The sequence below is a fragment of the Prenolepis imparis genome, unplaced genomic scaffold (genome assembly GCF_030444845.1).
Source record: "Prenolepis imparis isolate NDT839.2.m4 unplaced genomic scaffold, iyPreImpa1.0 SCAF_2, whole genome shotgun sequence".
NCBI lineage: Eukaryota > Metazoa > Arthropoda > Insecta > Hymenoptera > Formicidae > Prenolepis > Prenolepis imparis.
This window is the reverse complement of record NW_028141160.1, coordinates 11,986,594-12,001,059: the sequence shown is the minus strand read 5'-3', so window position 1 is coordinate 12,001,059 and position 14,466 is coordinate 11,986,594. Positions and strand designations below refer to the sequence as shown.

At 40.4% G+C, this 14,466-nt stretch overlaps 1 protein-coding gene and 1 long non-coding RNA gene across 4 annotated transcripts in view; one reads left to right on the top strand and one right to left on the bottom strand.

The window, feature by feature from the left end:
- The window catches only part of LOC145945970 (uncharacterized), a 169,662-nt gene that overhangs the window by 38,362 nt on the left and 116,834 nt on the right, over positions 1-14,466 (bottom strand). For both annotated transcript variants that reach the window (XR_014426949.1, XR_014426950.1), the window contains 2 exons: positions 4,038-4,234; positions 3,748-3,793 (listed from right to left, as the gene is read on the bottom strand). This is a non-coding gene — a long non-coding RNA (uncharacterized LOC145945970). The remainder of the gene's footprint in view (positions 1-3,747; positions 3,794-4,037; positions 4,235-14,466) is intronic.
- Shrm (shroom) overlaps positions 1-14,466 on the top strand; it is a 159,388-nt gene that overhangs the window by 104,895 nt on the left and 40,027 nt on the right. For both annotated transcript variants that reach the window (XM_083055169.1, XM_083055179.1), the window contains 6 exons: positions 5,669-6,043; positions 6,690-7,002; positions 8,337-8,582; positions 8,707-8,861; positions 8,952-9,791; positions 9,922-11,631. In XM_083055169.1, coding sequence (XP_082911295.1) covers positions 5,669-6,043; positions 6,690-7,002; positions 8,337-8,582; positions 8,707-8,861; positions 8,952-9,791; positions 9,922-11,631 — 3,639 coding nt within the window. The remainder of the gene's footprint in view (positions 1-5,668; positions 6,044-6,689; positions 7,003-8,336; positions 8,583-8,706; positions 8,862-8,951; positions 9,792-9,921; positions 11,632-14,466) is intronic.

Below are 14,466 nucleotides of genomic sequence, written 5' to 3'. Positions count from 1 at the left end.
TCATTCCCCGGAATTACGTGTATTCGAGTAACCAGTTAATGAACTCGGCATGAATTAATTACGTGACGCAACGCTCTCGCCCCACTGCGAGTCCTCTTCGTGAAATATCCGTGTACCTTCTCTTTCTATTCTTAGATGAAGGCCAGAAGAAACTTTTTCCTTCGATTTCGGCCACTCCCCGCGACTCGTTATTCTTCTCACCAAGTCCCACCGAGGTAAACAGCAAACGCTAGCAAAGCGGAACATTGCCGACGAGCGTAATGCAATATACTTTCCAGTATGCGCATACTCAACAGTCCGGAAACAACAAATAACACTCTTTGTGGGTTAGCATAGTCATTGAGTTTTGCTGGGTATAAAAGTAAGTATTACGAGTTAGATACATATTTTGTATATACTACGTGCATCTACTTTTCTAGCAATATGATAACCGGATGATAGAGCACGAGCATCGTCCGTGCTGTGAAAATCAGACACGTTTAAAATAGAAGTGATTTTCTTTAAGTTTATATCTTCTATCTTAAAAACTCATAGCTTTAACTTTATGCGTTCGCCGACATCTTGAACAGAATTATTTCATCGGTAGACTAACTGATTAGATCGCAAAGTGTAATTATTTATGCAAGAATATGCATGATAGATGATTACAGCAATCTTCCCTTTAAATTGCGTTGCAGTTATTAAGATGCGCAACGCGCTATGCAAGCGGAGACCATCGCTAATCTTAAAAAGCACACTTTACGTTCTCCTCTAATAACGCTAATGTCGCTCGTAATACTTTCGTTCTCGCGCATGCCTCGAAAAATTAAAGGAATCATTTGAAAAATTCTTCTCTTCTTTCTGGTCTTTATGATGCGCGAGAGAAATGCATTCCAGCGAGAATTTCTACGGCATAACGTTCGACGTCGCGATGATGTCCACAGACAGTCAATGATTTAGGGGCACGCGGAGACTTTGATGCGCGCAAAAGTCGCACCCGCTTCTCCATCCGACATCTATGCGCATAACGTGAGAGTGCGGCATACCTCTTGCGCCATCCCTCCCTCTCTTAATCCTCGTTTTCCTCTGTTCCTCCTCCGTTCTGTTCGCTTTTATAAACTGCATGGTGAACGCGTGTGCGAATGCGCCGCACGATTGCGGAAAACAAGCGCGTATGACGCGTAAAGCACGTCAGTGAATGGACACACATCGTGTTTCTAGCTATTCACAACACGCTTCGTGGTTCGAGACACTTCAAATTCGTAAATCGAGGATACGCTTTCTTTCGGCTCGCAATGACACTTGCAATTTTTGCACGACGTCGCTTTTATCTATATTCTTTTTATTTTTTATTTTTTTCTTCGATTCACAGGCATTTACGGAATTACCAAAATCGGCAAGTCGTTCCTTCGCTACATTGTTGCAATTTGCGTAATAATCATCCACGCGGCGGATTCCCGTTGGCAGTCGATGTCGATGTCGAAATTATATGCTGCGCTGGTGTTGCGTGCACGAAAAGAATAATGCCTGAGTCGCAGCATCGGCAGCAACCGATAACTCGTGCGAGACGCAAAAAAAAGAGGAGATTCGATGTGGGCGTACATGGTTATTAGAAACAGTACTTCCTTATTCCGACGAAGCAGTGATTGAATCACGCTGTGTTTTATTCCGCGAATCTCTATCGACACACATTTGCGATTAAATCCAGTATGGCACACTAGCTAACAATTCGAATACGGGAGAAAAGTATTCACGAACTCCTCGATTCAAGAATAGTGTAATTCGTCGTGTATGTCATTATCTGGATGTTGCACCTAGGAGCCTCGGAGACTGTAAGTCTGCTTATGCGTCTCTCTATTCCGGGTTATCTCGTTATGCGAAACCATGACGTCGACCATGTCTACCAAATGTCTAACAAATTCAATTTAACGCACGCTAACATCGTGAATTCCTAATATTGATAGCTTTATTATTGCCAATTAATTAGTTGGAGAACCGATTTCTCTAACCAGACTGCTACATATTACAACGCGAATATTTCGCTTTGTTGGCTATTTCGAGAAATGTCAAGTACGAGTTACAAAATTATGTACAAGGATTACCGGTTACACTTTATTGTGATATCTGATCGTAGGTACGATCAGTGCCCTACATAAATCACTTGCATGCTATATTGTATTTCTAATAATTCTAATTTCGACATTTTTTAAATGGTCAAATATTAGACTACTCGCCAGATACGTAAATGAGTATCGATTATTCGTATATATATCAGGATGTACTTTTAATTATTACAAAATCGCTCAAATATTTTACATTCGCCCACATATCGATGTGCGGGCGTCCTGGCATCGTGTCGTACGAGAGATGCGTGCTTCGAATACGCGTTGCGTGCAGGATATCTTGCAATTAGGAGTCATCATCGAACGAAGTCGGAAACGTAAGTAAAAATCGGCAATACCTGGTGCCTTGAGGGCAGCCAATTCCAGGACGTTTCACCGCACGTAAGATTGCAAAATTTTGATTGTTCGCTCTCGACTTTGCGCGAGATTATTCTGCCGACCGCGTTTTTTTCCGCCTTTTTTTCGTGACGCATAGAATTTACTATGGAAAAATGATGCTCGCGGAAACGTGTTCTTTTATCGTGAGCCGGCACAACTAGGATCGAATCTTCGTGATATGTATAACGTCGTCAATGCAAGAACAATGCAATATTTTTTTACAAATAGCATTGGCCTCTCCTTGTGCATCTTGCGTAAGAGGATTTCGTATTATTCGACAATTAATTTATCGACCACCCATATTTCTTAATTTTAATTTAAAAGCGCGCTATTAGATTCGTTGTTTTAACAAGATATCACGCAGTTATCATTTTGAGAAGAAATATATATTATATACTCGTTTTAAAATTTAAATGACCAAAAGTGCTCGCCATAATTTACGATTAATCCAGGATGCTTTAAATTAATCGCAGAGTAGATAAAAACCTGCTCGGCGAAAAGTTAAACGAACGCTCATACCTGGCGATATCTTCCGCACTGAGATGCGCGATCGTTTATTTTACTTTTTAGCATTCGTGTTCCGTTAAAAGCTGTCATCATTCACGCGCTCTGGAGATCCCTGACTCGGAAATAGCGTTATCTATCAGTTTCCTCAATCACGCTGAGTGCACCTCTATTAACACGACTCATTATTTCTCTGTCGTTCGAAAGTTAACTGCACGTATACATGTCTCTAAACTCGTCCAAAGGTTAAATAACCAGCCGTAAGACGTTTACCTCGGATTTTATCTTGTAACTGACACACCTATAGCATTCAGTCTTACAAGTTCGCATCTACTACTAGATAATGTAATTCGCTTCGCGAACAAAGTGAGATTAGTATAATGCCGCATCTTTTTAGATTGATAATATATATCCACAACAACACAAATCGTGTATTACGCGATGTCAAAAAATTCACATTGAATTTTGTGCGTTTAAAACAAAGATATTATTTCTATGAGATTTATTAGATGTAAAGATATGTATCTATTAAATGCTAATCACATTACATTTATATTTTGTAAATAATTTTTATGTGTTTACAATATTGAAATATTTTTTAATTTGCTACTGCTATAGCAGGATGAATTTTGCACTTAAGAAAGCAGAATTGACATGCACATATATTATTTAAAACATGTTATTATTTTAATATTTTCAACATGTTATGTACACCCCCATTATCTCTATAAAAATGTTATAAAATAAACAATTTTTGACTCACCGATAGGTGGAATAGCGAAGTTGTAGTACACAGCACACATATGGATCTGAAAACAAAATATTCCAATTATGTATATACATATGTGTGTGTCGAATATCTCAGAAACATACACAATATAAATATAAAAGCTAGAATATTTAATTAGCAAATCTTCGTTTTATTAATATTTTTTGACAAAAATCAACTTTAAATGCTTTAATCAGCTAATTTCTATGAAAAAATATTAATCAAGTTTAATCAAATATCTCATAAAGAATGCAGTTTAGAAAAAACATTTTTATTTTGCATACCTCACAGTTGCCCCGCTATTGCCCGATGCCTCCCCGGGCCTCCTCCTCCTCTCTTGGTCCATGGTAGCACTCGCGACACTCACGAAAATACGAATAATTACGATCGCCCGACACTTTACACGGCACTCCCGACACGCGAAACTTTACACGGCACTCCCGACACGACGCGTGAATCGCACTGTGTATCGCAATGCTACCTGTAACAAATAAAATACATACATATATTAGAATAATCTTATTATTTTGCATTATAATATACATAATATAAATATGTAAGCTAGAATTAACGATAAATATATCCACATTCGCGTGCGCAAAAACAGATTAAGTTGGGTTATGTTGGCAAGAGATATTGCATCGAATTTTTCGCAAAATATACGTTTCGAACAATTACGACTACATATTAACGTTGAAATTATGATATATGTGATTGATAAATATTACAATACAAAGGTTGGAAATCGTTTCTAACGATTATGCTTACTAATTAATCACAGCGGGACGCAGCTCCAACTGCCTGATACTCGCGGCGTTTCGGTAATGGCCGCTATTCTACGAACATCGGCAACTTCATTCTAATAGCGCGCGCGCGCGATACTATGTATACATGACTTAATATTAATAATTAATTAAAACTCGAAGGGGAGATTCGTTCGAAAAGATATAGCTTTAGAAAGAAAAAATATTAATCGAGAATAAGGTATTATATATAACATATTATTTACAACTTATTACTATTTTATAACTTTTACCATATTATTATTTTAAAATTTAATTAGCAAATTATAACATACACAATATAAATATAAATAGGTAAGCTAGAATATTTAATTAGCAAATTTTATTAATATTTTTTGACAGAAAAATCAGCTGATTAAGAGACATTGAGAGAGATAATGTCTCTTTCTCCGCAATAATATTTTCTCTCTCGTATTCATAGAAATGTTTTCGAGGTGTCTTGTGTATTTGAAGCTTGATTATTGTAAAAAATAATTAATTTGTTATATAATTAATTTGTTGTATAATAATTAATTTGGATAATTTGTCAGTGTATCTACCGAGCAATCACAACGTCTGATTAATGTCTTATATTACTACTGAAAAAAATTAATTGAAGCTCTACATGACATATATGATGAAAGCGTCAGCTGATTAAAGCGTTAATTTACTAATTAATTTTTAAAATAATGTTATAAAAATTAAAATAATGTAATATGTATTAAATAATAGATTATATAATACTTTAAACTCGATTAATATTTTTGACAGTTATCAGCTGATTTCTGTCAAAAAATATGAATCGAGAATAAGATATTATAACATATTATTTACAACATATTACTATTTTAATTTTTTAACATATTATTTTAGAATGGCGCGCGCTACGCGCGCGCTTGTGTTGTTCTAGTTATATTATGAAAAAGATGAAATCGTCCAATTGATAAAGTGTTTACGTCACATTTAATTTACATGCACGCACAAATGCATCTCATAAATATGTGAAAATGCTACGTCCGATTCCGTTATATTTGCCCGTATAATTGCTTAATCCATTTTACGTGATTATTTAATCACGAGATTTTATCTTATAGAAACGTCGAAGCTCAACTTTTAATTTTCTGCCCACTTAGGTGTATCCCGGATGGCGGGGACGTCGGTTACACGATGACGGAGCTGCAACCGTCGCCGTCAGGATATCGCGTTCAGGATGAGGCCCCAGGCCCACCTTCCTGTCCCCCGGGATCTTACAAGTCTTACGCGAACCACGGCCACGGTAGCGAGGCTGCCAATTTCAAGAGTGCCGCATCGTATTCTCAGGAAGGCTATGGCCTTAAGCAGAGTCCGCCTCGACCGGTGGCTCTTAACGAATATTATCGTCGCAGAAACGACGGACGAAGGTCCAGCATGGAGGGAAACGATCACGAGGGTGGCAAGAAGGCTGCCGCGGTTGCCGCTTACAACGACGGTCACAAGAAGAATACTCCGGGCTATAAGAACGACAGCGGGTAGGTCCTCGCGATTACATGCGCGTTTTTTTTCAATGTCCGCTCACGCAGCACGAGCTCTCTTTGCTTCTTTTTCTCTGTCTGTCTTCTTCGACGCAAATTATCGCAAATAAATATTCGTTGATTGTAAAAGGAATTCTTGAAATTCAGATTTGCGTACTGTAGCAATAAGATTATCTGTAGGATTATGCATATAGACAACTCTCATCACGCGATTGTCGTCCATTACAAACGTGTCAATGTATTTAACCGGAAGGATATGTCTCGGTTTTTTCAAAGGAAATGTCTCAGTTTTTCCGACGTGAACGGTATATTGTCGAGAGACCGCGGGACGTAAGAGAAATATACCTCGATTACCGCACGAATTACGTTGAACTCGTTGACTGTATCATAAATTATGCAGTCCGCGCACACATCCTGGTAATAAAGTGGTTCAATGACATTGCGCGCAAAAGCACCGCGGTCGAGAGTGTCGCATATTACGAGTGATTCATTGGGTTGGGCGCTAATAAACAGACGATTTAGCATCCGCACGTAATTGTTTCCACGTACGAGGGAATGTGTGCTATTTCTGCTTCGACTCTCTTGCAACGTGTACGCGTGTCACTTTAACACGACGTTTTCGCATAACCGTCTGTCCTATTAGATACAGCGAGAGCCTCGGATTCGACAGCTTCACGCTGCCCCTTAATGAGAGAGACGAAGCCTCGCCACCGCCGACGCCGCCAGTTAGGGATGCCTCCAGTCTCAAGGGCGTGTGTTACGGTCCGGGACACGAGAAATATCCGTCGTGGCCGAGCGCGCCTGAGCAACACCCCGACGAGGATATCCACAGCTCGGGACATAGCGGCTCTCATCGCTCCAAGTCCTGGACCGACCACACCAACTATCCCAAGGAGAAGCCAGCCCAGTACACCAGACCGCACACGAAGAGGCCCAATCCCGGGTTCACGCAGCAGGTAACTTATAAAACTCTCTTTGTTTTTCGTAAAACGATCGTTACGTCGCATCGTTTATACAGCCTAAACGTAGCCGCGCATTCATATAGGGTTTAATGTGGTAATTTATTATTAATTAGATATGTATAAAAGATGCACGCGCATACACAACGCATGTAATTTTACACACATACACATTTCTATTTCTTTTTTGTTTTTTACTATTAAATATTAATGCAAGATTGCAATATATAAAAAAATGAGTTTGCAAGAATAATAAATAGGAACGAGAAACGTAACAATATAAATAAGACACTCTTATTATAGCTCTCTCTTGACGATTAAGTTACACTTGCAAAATATTTTTAACATCTTCTGCTACTTATGCGATTTGCATCAGTAAATCGATTCCTCGACAAACTTCCTACTATAAACAGAATTCGCTGTGTCAGACGTTCTTGATTGTCTTGCCGGTTGCAAAATCGAATCTCATTTACACGACGCTAAAGTACTTCGGTAGTATAAACAAGTCACGAGGCAACGGAGCTTATCGAAGCATTTTTTTTATGCTTTTAAACGAATTACAAAGTCGACACCGTCCACGTGTTTAACAATTAAAGGAACTGATCCGGGCCAACAACGTGCCGTGTTAAGAATCGAGATCACCGCGAGGCAAGACCTTAGTGTACGTATTGTGCTGCGCCCTAAAACAGCGTAGGCAATTAATCTCCCACATCCGCACCCTCCTTTCTCTCGGTGACATAATCGCCATCGTGCTACCGGCTTTCTCAAAAGTAGGTCGTGGTATTTTGTTGGTCCGACCCGCATCGTGCGCGCCATAAATTCCAATACGTACCGGTAACTTGGTGTCAAGAGGGAAGAAGAGAGCGGACACACGAAAAAGAAAACAGAGGAGGATGCTAAAATTAGTTTTCATTCTCTTTTTTTCGCCGAAATCGTGAAATTTTAATAGTTTAGCACAGTTCTTATTTTAGAACGCACGCATTTAGCTCTCTTCCTGCCAATGTATATTTTAAGATCGAGATTTTTTTATTTGTTTTTTGCTTATATGCGAGAGTGTTAACGTTAACGTCGTGAGTCATAGAATATACTTTGATTGCAAGCTAATCGTTATTCATATAGCAGAAATGCATTAATATTTTTTTAATTAACATACGTAAATATTTATATAAAATATTTTCTTTATCGAAGTACTGTGTCCTACTTTTAACTTTACTTGTATTGTGAAAGTAAACTACGAAATAAAAATTACTTTGCCAAATACTATTTTAAGCTGCTACTTTCTAATTCACATTTATGATTTTCTATTACGCTGCAAAAATTGAATATTGCAGTTGAAGACGGTAATGGAGCGTTGCGAGAAGATCCCAGCTGAGACTTACGAGTCACGCAACAGAAGCAATGTCGAGGAAGAAGCAGTGTCGAGATTGTGGCCGCGTGTAGATCGAGAAGGTAAAGCTTTGGGAGATGCGGAGTACGTGGTTCCATCACCGCCGGAACGGGAACAGCAATCTCAGACTTTGAGTCATGCTGACCTGGAAGCTTATGTAAGAAGCTATCAGGATCCTCAGGTGTCTCAAGTAAGAATATAGCCGAATAAATATCCGGAGAAAAAGTAACGAGCAATGCTTAGAGCGACTGCAAATATTTAATTACTTTTTTCTTGCAGTATATTCTTAAATTCAATGTCGTATTTTTCATTAGGTGGATCTTTACCGCGAAACGACCTTAACGCAAGCAGGTCTCGAGGAACATACGAGAGTGCAGCATTCTCAACAAGCCAGTTACGCACAATCCGAAGGATATCACAGTTATGTATCCAGCGTAGATTCTACAACAAACACGCCGTTCCTCGACAGGTGAGATATACCATCGTCTTTATATACCATCTCATTAACATCAAATATCGTGTGACGTCTTCGTAATAAGAGATTACTCTCTTTTATCAGATTAAGAAGAGACAGCGAGGCAGTAGCACAAAGGCCCGCGGCGTCCTGGGAAGAAACCTCCCGAGAAGGAAGAGATAGCGTAGTGACTACGTCTAGTGGTAGCGCTTCTAGCAGCGAGACTTTAAAATGGCATGGCTCGATGTCGGACGTCAGCGTATCGAGCGGTATGCCTCCTCGACAAGGGGCATCGGATCGATGGCATCACGGATCCATGTCAGACGTTAGCAGCGTGAATGGGGGAATTTTAACTCAAAAACCGAACAATGTTTGCCATGAGAAATGGCAGAGCTCTATGAGCGATGTCAGCACATCCGGAATGAGTTCAAAGGGAAGGCACAATCTCGACAAATGGCAAACTTCGATGAACGATCGAAACAAACAGGGACAAGGTCGAACCAGCTTGCCAGCTGTGATCGGTCATTGCACGACGACGTCCACGCCGATCAACGATATTTGCCAGACATCGATTCGAGAGAGCAAGTGGCAGGAATCTAACATCGACGACGAGTCGTTGAATGAAAGATCGCAAGCGAATCAATGGGACAATTCAAGCAGACTCGAAAACGATAAATATGCTCCGCAAAATCCTACGTGCCAACAAGTTGGAGCTGCGAGTCCGCAGAGCTCCGAAAATTGGAATGTTATACACGGATCGATGTCCGACGTGAGTCAATCTAATGGAATTCAATGCAGCAAACAACTAATCGCTCACAGCGCGAGAGTGCAAACTCCACAACGGCATCATTCGGAAAGCGTGCTGTATTTGGATCGTGAACGTAGTCAACGGAAACTTTATCCTATCAGTACAACGCAGCCGCAAGAATCCACGCAATCTTCAAGGTATATCATACATTAAAGAAACGTATTTTTTTTATATATTTTTTCTATATTTTTTTCTATTATATTATATTCTTTTCTATAATATAATTACAAACTGCAACTAATAATTTTCAACATTTCTGTCTTCCAGAATGACCTTGAGCTCACCGCCACAGCCGCAACTTTCCGTAGCTGAACGTATCAATGAACTGGAAAAACAACAGCAACAACAAATGCGTTACACTTATCTAGATCCAGAAAAACGTCACAGAGTATCCGATCCTACTTTAAAAGCGATTCAAAAGAAAGCCTTGTTGTCCTTCTACGAGAGACATCATCAAGCGTCTTGGCGATCGGAACCTCAGTTGGCTCAAGGTCCTGCGCCAACTTCTCAGAGTCCTCAGAGTCCTCCGCCGCAGCCTCCTCCTCGACCGAAACTACCTTCGTCTCGAAGAGCCAGTTCGGCGTCAGACTATGCCAGTGGTACATGGAGGGAAAATGTCAATCGAACTCAGAGTCAAGGAAGCGGCGATTTACCGACTCCGAAGCATCAGCACAGCAACAGCTGCAGCAGTCTCTCTACAGATTTATTGGGACCTGTGATAGTCGGTCCGACTATATCGATAGACGACTGGGTGCCCGAGAGACCGCCTAAAAAAGCACATCTGAGAAATGTTTACAACGAACGCATGCCCAGCCCCGATTTGCCGCCGCCATCGCCGCCGACGATCACAGAGAGCGAGGTTCATGATTGCGACGATCCATTGCCGCCGCCACCGCCAGAGCTCAGCGACGATTCTTTCACGGAAGGTCAACGAAAATCTAACAACAGCATTCATCACCAGACGGAGGAAACAGCGAAAATCAAACGTGAAAAGTCAGGCGAACGACACAAGTCGGAAAGACATTCTATGAAAAGATCGAAGTATAGCGGCAAGAGAGATCACGATAAGCTCAACAGTAAATCTTTGCCGAATTCGACGAAAATAGACGTGCAAGAGCAGGAACATCAATTTATTAGATCCTCCATAGGATTGAAACACGTGGATTCGGAAATGGTGTTGGAAAACGGAGTGTCAGCTGGCTTCGCCACGCACAGGATGGTAGCCACAGGACGTTCCAGTCTGAGATATCCTTCTACTCAGAAACTTATGGTGAACGGAAGAATAGCGCCTAGAAGAATATCTGAGGAAAGGCCTTTCTCAGCCAAACCTGCGGCACAATTGCCTGATTTATTGCAAAGATATAGCGATTCCGGAAATCAGAGACCCGCGCCGCAAGTCCCAGTGGAGCCGAGGATCATTCGGCAAGAATCGATGCGAGTCGATGGAACGCGCATCGACGCGTCTGGTTTGTTGAGAAATGATTCTGAGAAATTAGAATCTTCTTCAGGTCAGAGACCGCAACCTCAAGTGCCTAAGAATGCGGACAAAAACGTTACCGCAAATCCATCGTCGAGACCGAATTATCTGTCAACGACGGAGACGGCAAAGAGCCCGTCCAAGTATCTAAAGAACGGAAATCACAGCTTCTCCATAGGCAGTCCGCTCAAAACAGGGTACGAGGCGAGTTCGAAGCTGTTTCCCTCGGAATCAAATCCGCAGAAGTATCACGAACCGCCGAAATACGTTCCTAATCATCATCAGCGTTCTAGTGATGTGACGCAAAGAAGTACTCATACTTACTACGCATTACCGCCGAAATATATTGATCTATCTAAGCAAAAATCACAATCTCAATGTTCGACGGAGAGATACAGCACGGGTTCTTCTAGTTCTCCGCCACCGCCTTTAGCACCACGACAGAATACGCCCGGCAGAAAGTCCTTGCCACCTCCACCAAGACCTGCGCCTCATCAAGGGTGAGTTTGATAATATTTTTGCATGAGTTGTGTATAATATTTGTTTTATATTTACATTCGGATATTTCACATTAATTATTTTAATTATTATTTTAATTATTATTTATCAATTATAATTAATAACTATTATAATATTAATTGTATATAAACGTAACGTCATTACTTTAATTTTTCGAGAATGACGGTCGCCATAATAATGACATTATTATCGTAAAATTTTACTATCAAAACTTGTTTGAAGATACGAGTCCGCGATTCTTACCGTACTGCACATTCTGCGATTATCAATTATTAAAGGTCTTAAGCAGGTTAAAGCGTTTGTTACTGAAATGGCATCGCGTAATTTAAAATACGGGATACATACGGTCTCGTAATTGCAATGTGTAATTGAATGGTAAATAGCCGCCTCCGTTGCCGAGTACACAGCATCGTCATTAGCCGATGCCGCTGCAATGTCCCATCTTGCAGCGTGCTTATCCCGCATTCGATCAATTGAGAATTAGAGATAATTTCTAAGTTATTTTCTGCGTGGTCGGAAACGGCTTACGATAGATCGATAGTTCGTCCGGAAGTTTGAAATGCCGCGCAATTGATATTAAAAATCCTTGGAACGTCTCTTACGCGTATCATCAATCAACGACAATCATACACAATCTAAAATCGTTCGTATACCGTCGACGTAATTTGTAATTTGTTGAATGATCTCGCTTCCTTGACACAGATAGGTTCCATATAATTTTTCGTAATTACCGTTTTTTTCAAACGAGAACAAAAAGTATAATTGACAGAACGATACGTCGGAGTATGTTATCCGAAAGCTCGATACAAACATGTATGTACAGCTGTATATATGTATACATTTAACGTAAACAGAGAATGTTTTTTGTCGACCACATTATACTCCAACCAGTTTATAAACAGCATTCGCCAAATCGTTTGCGCTCCGTGTTATCCAAAGCATATAAATCCTGATGTAGAACATTTATAACCGTAAACGCCATTGTAACGTGAATTATGTCATTAGAAAACTTAATAGCTACATCCACGTCCATAAAATAGGGTTGTAAAATGGTCTATCGTCGATATGGAAATCAAAGCGAGAGAGATAACGAGGTACTAAGCCAAAGAGACGCTGTTTTTGTTTGTGCTCTACCGGTGTCGCAAACTCGTAAATCTTTAAGGCTCGCAGCATCAACCACTGATAATATGGCGATTTCGGATTATTCGGGGTCGTTAATATTTTTTTCGATTATTCGCTCAACCGAATCGCATATATTATCGTGAGATTATCATTGCAAATATAACGGTATCCACACCTAAGATTGATTTACGAGTGATTTATGTATAATTTTTTCTGAATAACGCGGCTTTTAAACACAGGAACACGTTACAAATAATTCTCTCCAGATCTCCAGAGGCATATTTAAACGCAGAAAATTTACCGCCGAATTGTATATCTGTCACAAATTCTTTAAAACTTTTTCATGTAAAAGTTTTTTATATAAAAAGTCTAAACTTCTTATAAAACAGCACCCTAAACAGCTCTATAAAAATTCAACGTTTTTCTAAAAAACTAATTTTTTTAAATAAAATGGCTGAATTAAAAAAATCTACAAGATACACACCAGTTTATGCAGAATCAGCATGCTGGCGTCGAGCGACCAGCATTTCATGAAAGAGAGAATTATACTATCTACTCTCGTATGGAAGGTATGTAAGGTCGCGAACCATATAAGTTCTGGCGAGAAAAGAGTCATGCTTGTTGAATGCGATCGGTGTATGCGAGGATACGTTATTAAATTCCGACGAATGCGACGTTCTCGAATGCGTTCTCGGAAGGCGAGAAGTCGGGCAAGGACGATTTCGCGCGACGCGAGTAATTGTATGAAAAGCGGAACAAGACGTTCGGGGAGCCAACGAAGGAGCGACGATAATAGCGAAGCGCGCTCTGTGACCCGGCACCTCTTTATTCATCGATCCATGATTTTTCGGGCCACGAAGCACGCGAGAACTATCGAGAGGAGCGAGAATAGTTCTTCAAAACGAGAGATATACGCGAGAACAGAAAGGCTCTATTATATGAATGAAGGAACGACGATCCGACAATTGATCGATAATAATTGCACGCTGGGCTAAAGAGAATTTTGCCAGTTAAATTTTCTAGTTGGGATACAGGATGTAGGCTCGATCTCATGGGGCGATAACTCTTTTCACCTTTCTTTTGTTTCCTTCTCGCTCTGATTGGGGGCTACCTGGCCTCTTGCAACGCACGAGCGGTCGACCAACTACCCGATACGCACTTTGGCGAAGATGTTCCGAACCCACGATACGGTTCGACGAACGAACATTTGACTTGCGTCCGACCTTCGACAGGAAGGAGAGATTACCCGGTAAAAGAGTGCTAGAACCGTTGCAGACATTTCTCTCTCTCTCTCTCTCTTTTTGTTTCTCGCTGCGCTAGATATTCAAGAGCGCAACGATTTAACCTTTCGAATGAACCAACCTATGAGGTAGAAATGTCAGAAAAAAGGTTATCGTGTGCCACCACGGGCGTGTTGGTCTGTTCTTTGGTGCTTAATCATGTTCTTCACAACGCCAACGATGATAAGGTGCGGCGCCGTAGGCTAATGCCTCGCGATAAATTAATAACGAACTCTGGCAGTGATCTCATATTTATCGAGACATCTAAGCAATGTATCTTCTCGAACATTTTCATTAATTGCAAATTTTTTTATATATCTTACCACGTTTCGAAATCGCACAGCATCGCGCAGCGAATCAGTAGTGATGATAAACTCTCATTTTTTTGCGCGTTTGCAAAAGTCGATAAGAATG